Here is a 6,571-nt window from a genome sequence, read left to right on the forward strand (position 1 = left end):
GGGGAGTTCTTCATTTCTGACAAAAAGAATTTGATGGGATCAGATAGGAGAGCCATCTCATCTAGTAATCATCACTGCCTTGAGCAGCGATGATTAGTAGATAGATGCTACAGCTCTATCTTTATGCACAGTGAGATGTTTCCCAAAGGCGGCAGAATTTGAGAACAGGCAATGTCAGTAAAAGGGATGGAAAACATCTGTCTTAGTGGGACATGTTTGATCTGTGCAGTTTGGGTACTTCTTGACTGTCGCAGCTAGCTAAATGACCTAATGTGTTTGTTCTACACTAAGTAAGTGGACCCTTGATGATGTCTTGAATTACAGCTACAAGAGATTCTGGAACTAGAGGCCACATCTAGGATTTGGAGCCTAGGGGGATTCACTGGTCACCCCACTGGGCTGCATGCATTCTTAAGCAATACAGTAAACTAGTAATATTTTTATAATATTGGCAAGCGACTTCGAATGGCAGTACATTGCCATAAAGTTGCATCTGCTTTTCACAGGTATATTATTTAAGACAATACTGAAAAAAAAATATTATTTCACACAAACACTTGCCACTGCATTCTTTTATCTGTTACAATTTGTCCTCGTTGTTCTTTCATCACAGGTGGAGACCATCTCATCCCCAGTGTGCAATGTCACATCTTCAGAGAATTCCTGTGGTCCACCACAGTCCCCTTGCCGCAGCCAACGTTGGACAGCCACCTTGCAAATCTGGGACAAAGCCGGCATCCGCTCCGTGCAGGTGGAAGAAGGCCCTGCGCTTCCTCACCGAGCACACGGGCTGGTGGAATTAGTCACTTACACCTCAGACTGTTGCTTACAGCAGGCGGAACTGGTGGTCACCAACCTGCTTGGGGAGAAATATAGATGCCAAGTGGCAGTATTGCCCCCTGACCTTCCTGGCAAGACAGTAACCCTAACTCCAGAGGATTTTAGGATGGTGGCAGATGTTGCCAGTGCTGCTAATAGAGCTGTTGTTCCTCCTTACACAATCTGGTGGTGGATATCAACAGTCTTCTTGGCCGTGTGTAGCTACGACCTTAAGGCCCCCATTTATCATGTATGGGAGGCTGCCCTCTGCTGGGAAATGATGGCATTTCACCTTATCAGAGAGTAAAGTTAAAAAGAGGGGATGGGCTGAGCAGGAGAGCAATATCTGAACGTTGGTGCCTGTGAAAGGAAGGAAGGAATTCCTCAAAGGAATTGTTGGATGTCGCACTGGGATTCACAGTCAGTGTGCAGGAAGTCACTGAAGTCTTCCTACCTGATTGGAAGAGCTGAGTTAGAGAGCAAGAATCATTCTCATTAATGGGCAGAGCATCCATGAACCCAACCTTGTGTTGAACCTAGCTGTTGATCCATGTGGTCAGGACTGTTAATCTATCAGGTGGCAATTTTCCAAGATAAGCTTGCTCTCTTGGATGATCTGGGCTCCTTGATTTTTTTTTTTTTAACTGGAGATGGATAGAAATTGGAACATCTGTATGCAGAGAATGGGGTTTAGCACTGGGATATGACTTCCCAGGAGGAAATGTCCAAAGGCCTCTGGGGGCCTGAACCCACAGTCTTGCTGCTAGGAACCACAGGCTTTGATGGACAGCACTAGTTTTGGGCTTGCTAGTCCCACAGGCTGAGCACGCTGACCCCATCTCTTGCATCGTTCCACCCCTTCTCCCCCCCCCCCAATGACCCTGCCACACATTGCATGGTGCCTGCTGTTCTTCTTCTTCCAGCTTCTCCAAATGTTTCTGGTCTTCAGTGCAGAAGTTTATTTCTGACCATAGGCATATGCTGCCAATTATTTTGCTCTTGACTACCAAGAAATGGGATTGATTTTGTTCTGGAGCAGCTTCTGCTAAAACAACCTTCCCCAAGCTGGTGTCTTTGAGATGTGTTGGACTTCCACTCAGCATGAAAGGAATGTAACTGAAAGGCACAAGGTTGAGGAAATTTGGAATGAAGGCTCCTAGAAAGTAGAAGTTTAATCACAGCATGCTCTGGAAAGCTGGCAGGTCCTTCACTGTGATACATATCATGCATAAATGAGATACATCTCAATTTTACTCTATAATGATTGCGCTATTGATATAGAAATGATTACAGATAGGCCAAATGATTACAGATACTGTAATGATTAAACTGTGAACAAATAGGCATATACTAACCATTAATTTACATCATTATGTAGACAACCAACATTCTGTGAAGCATAGAAAGCATTAATTCAAAACAAGTATTATGCCACTTTGTAACATTCTTTAGGAAGAGAAGGGTGTAGTATTGAATAGAGAGAATGGTTTGGGTTGTAAAATATTAATCTGAGTGTTAAGGCAAACATTGGTGGCATTCCAACTTCTCTGTGTAGAGAGAAGGAGATCCAGAGGGATTCTAGGGGGAAGGCATTGAGTTAGGAACAAAGGAGAGAGGCTTTTAAAATGGACAAAATATAATTTTTATTCCATTCAATGAATTTTGAATATTCTTCCTGAGGGTACTAGGAAAAACACAACACTGTTTCTTATGTGTCGTGCGTGGCTCTCTTTGTATTACTCCATAACAGTTACCCAGTAATAACTCCCTTTGCTAGGTTTTTACCATTGGGCTGAATAAGAATGGAATTTTGTGCATCTTAAAAAGCTCCTGTCTTTACACAAGACCCTCTCCGGTGATGGTGGGGCCATTAGTCACAGAACTGTTGTGTTGTCTACTTCACCCAGTCTCTTCCGCACTTGGAATCTCCATTCATTTGTTACTATCTGCAGATAACATGATTTCACAGAAGGGAAACCATTCATGATATACATCCATTCCACTGAGCCATGCAGGACCTCTTATGCATTCCCATTTCCCTGGTCATCTTTGAACCAAAATTCAAAGATAAGGGGGGAAAAAAAAACTCCAGGCAGTGCAAGACCTGGAGAGTCATTCCAAGTATTGGGCTGTGGGAAGGAAGTCAGTAGCTTTTGTCCAGTAGAGTTGGTACTGAAGGATGAGTTGTCTCTTCCCTTCCACTTTAGCCAAGAGATCATCAAGCAGGGCTCTGGATCTCAACCTTCTTCTGTGTTGCTAGGGAGTTGAGCCCAAGAACAACCTTTCTTAGGTTCATTCTTATACCTGGTCTTGGATAATTGTGCTCCAGAGGCTTTAATGGTCTAACATTCCTCATCTCCAGGATCTTGATGATGGGCTGCTCCACCCTGCCTCTGAATTATCTTCCCTCCCCTTTTGATCATCCTCCCCATACTGGTAAACCCTTTTCTCTCTTCCTTCTTCCCTAACATTTCTTTCATGCAACCCAGATTCCTTATAGTGGCCTATTCATGTTTTTGCCATGGGACATTTGTTCCCAGCCTTGGTCTTTTGGTTGCTGCATCAGCTTCTGCACCGTGAGCCTCAAAGGAGACACCTGCCAGACAGAGTAGCTCAGGGGGAAAAGTTAGAGGTCCTGAAGTGCCTGGGTGATAATTTTTCCTTTTATTTCCTCATTCCCCGTTCCTTCTTCCAGCATAAGAAGGAAAGGGGGATGAGAAGAGAAAAGGAAAATGAAGCCAGCTGAGCTCTTTTTCAAAAGCTAGTGTAAGTCTCATATTGTTTTGGGCCAAACCCTGGTTTGTTTACTCTGTGAACAAAAGCATAAAAAACAAACCAGGAAGAATCCAGGCTTCTAGATTCATCTATAGTGTCACGCCATGGTTAGAAGAAGCCAGGATTTCTCAACCAGAAATAAACCTTGTTTTCACATTTCGTTTTGTTGCCAAACGTAACCGTGCTTCCTTTCTTTGAAAATGCACAAATCACAGGATGACAGCATGCACAAAATGTAACCAAGCCTCTTTGTAAGGAGACGGTATGCGTGAAACAGGGGAGGCAAAAGAGAAACTGCTTTTGAGCAGATGCAGCACAAGCAGGTAACACTGAGGCACGTAGAAGCCTTCATTGAAATGTGTGAATGGAGTGCTCGGCCTGAATCCTCTATTCTGGGGAACTGCTGCTCCAGGACCACGTATGGAATCTAACCCTGCCTTTTTTCTGCAACTTTCGACCGTGCTAATGAATTTTGGCAGTTGAATTGCTGAAAATCAGCAGCACCGTTTGCCCATTTCTAGATTAGGAGACAAGAATGATTTAGTGTAAACTTTAAAATCACCTCGTAAGTCGATTAAAAAAGAAAGCAAGACCTCTAAAACAGAAAGAACTAAAAAAAAATCATCCTCACCCAAGGTTACCCAGCCATTCTCATTATTCTGCCCACTGCAGTCCGTGAGCTAAATGCAGATCCCAATCACCAAAAATGACCCATCTCCCCTACTATATACAAGTAGTCCTCATTTAGCAGCCACAACTGGGACTGGCAGCTCAGTCTTAAGCAAAGCGGTCGCTAAGTGAAACCGCAATTGTGCTTATGATCTTATTTCAGCTTTCCTTTGCTTTACGGACCTGCAAAGGTTGTAAATATGAGGACTGGTTGCAAAGTTTTTTTTTAATCACCATCATAACTTCAAACAGTCACTAAATGAAGCAGTCACTAAACGAGGACTACCTGTAATGGATATGTTTGGCCAGTGGGGTGGGATGGGGGGAGAGTAAGAACACTCTTTGGGTGTTCAACAGAAGAGATCTTGCCCTTCATCCAATAGCCCATCTCAATAGTCTTCTCCATGACTTGTGGTCAGATCTCCTGCCTTCTTTATTGACTTCAGAGTAGCCATAAGAACTTGCTAATACGATTGGGGAAGCAAGTTTGGTTTTCCAGGTCAGAATCCTTAGTGGTTACTACCTGTTTCTCCACAGGCAACGCCAGGAGAAGCAGAAAGCAGTGGGAGCTTTCAGCCTGAACCTCTTTCAGCTGCTCTGAATAGTGAGCGTTAGACCTGATCCTTTTCTGGACTCTTCCGTCTTAACCTGGATGCTTACGTAGCCTCCAATTGCCTGTTTGTGCGACCCTATTCCAGTTCCCAGAAGCCTTTCCTAATAAATCTGATCTATATATTTTTGCCTACTGACAAATCTCTTTATATTTGTATGCAAATTATTTTTTTAGTTCCAGATGTTTTTGTTTTGGTTGTCTGTGGTGAGTGCCTTTTGTGAATATGGAAATAGAGATTTATGTAAGCAGGGTTTTGGAAATTTGAGCATGAAGTCAATAAAGTCAACTTCAATTCAAGGCAAAGCATTTGCTTCCTTAATGTTCGTTGTTTCAGCACTAGAGAAGAAGTGGATCACTTTTTCGCTACCCGTTTTTCCCCATGGAACCCAGTTCAAAGACATTCAAATACTTTTAAAATTTTAATTGCACATTCATTTCAATACATTGCATGATGTTAACCTCGGAATAAATACAAAAACATTTTTAAAAGAATGAAATAGTTCAATAATTGGGGGGACCTGGGTGGAAGTGAAAGGAGAAAGCATTAATAATGTAATAATGTACTATACCAACTTTGGGATTTCTTTTTTATGTAGTTGCTTATTCACGCCAGCAAGGGGAGGCAGCAACTAAGGAAGGAGAGAACGACTGGCAAGTTTGCCAACAAGAGAGAACTGCTCCTGTCTGTGCTCCTGCACTCTGAAGATGCTGGTCACAGGTGCTGGCGAGACGTTAGGAAACAAAACTTCCAGAACACGGCCACACAGCCCGGAAGACCCCCACCAGCCATTGCCAACAAGACTTGATTTTACAATGACTCGCTCAATGTTCTGGGCCTGACGGTGAAACAGGCCAGTGATGCAGAATGCAGGATCAATAGGAAAATAATTACCTCTCTTCAGGTTCAAGTCTGCCCCACACAGTGAGGAATCCCAGTTTAAAGCGTCGTTGACAGGTGGCTGTCTGACTTTCAGCAAAAGTAATTAATTCCATGCACTAGGAGTTCTCCATGATGTGCCCCATGGAGGTGCACAGTTCCCCACTCGCACAGCAGAAACAAGCCCTAGCAACTTTTTAGTTCTGCAACGTCCCCATGATTTGGCCACCTGCCCGTGAGGGGGAGAGTCTTCAGTAATCCTTTGCTCTACTGGTGTTAAATAGTCTTTCTTGTTGTATTTTGACAGCATCAATGGCAGTTAGAAGGTGTGTTTGGTTTGTTGGACCATCACCCAATACGCTGGAGGCAACTACAGAAGGGACTACAGAAAAACCAGGAAGAGAGCTGAAAGGGTCAGGCTAGGAACTGACCGGGGGGCCACCGAACATGCCAGTAAAGTTTTCACTGAGTCAAGGAGAGCTGAATTGCACTTCAATTGTGCAGAAAGACCTAGCATCTACTCTAAATGTACCTTCCAAATTGCCAAGTATTTAAACACAGAAATGCCCAAATATCTTAGGGCGGTATTTACTCAAGCAAGATTTGAGCAGTTGGACACAATGGTTAAATATGGAAGATTTAACCAAGTCCCTTATACTGAACGCACTTGTATTTGCAGAGCTCCAGAGATAAAAGACTTAACACATATATTATTTGAATGTCAACTGTATAAAAAGGAGAGGGATTGGCATCTTGGACCACACATTAGACGGATGATCTTCTGGGATCCTTTCATTAATACAACATATTTAATGGGC

General features: G+C 43.3%; 1 protein-coding gene across 3 annotated transcripts in view; it reads left to right on the forward strand.

The window, feature by feature from the left end:
* VWA7 (von Willebrand factor A domain containing 7) overlaps positions 1-5,173 on the forward strand; it is a 40,669-nt gene extending 35,496 nt beyond the window's left edge. For all 3 annotated transcript variants that reach the window (XM_088134652.1, XM_088134651.1, XM_088134650.1), the window contains exon 17: positions 614-5,173. In XM_088134652.1, the coding sequence (XP_087990778.1) occupies positions 614-1,126 (513 nt within the window). In that variant the 3' untranslated portion in view covers positions 1,127-5,173. The remainder of the gene's footprint in view (positions 1-613) is intronic.
* Positions 5,174-6,571: the final 1,398 nt, after the last annotated feature.

The sequence above is a fragment of the Python bivittatus genome, unplaced genomic scaffold (genome assembly GCF_059951505.1).
Source record: "Python bivittatus isolate LINGU-HERP-01145 unplaced genomic scaffold, Pbiv_v1 ctg000080_np1212, whole genome shotgun sequence".
NCBI lineage: Eukaryota > Metazoa > Chordata > Lepidosauria > Squamata > Pythonidae > Python > Python bivittatus.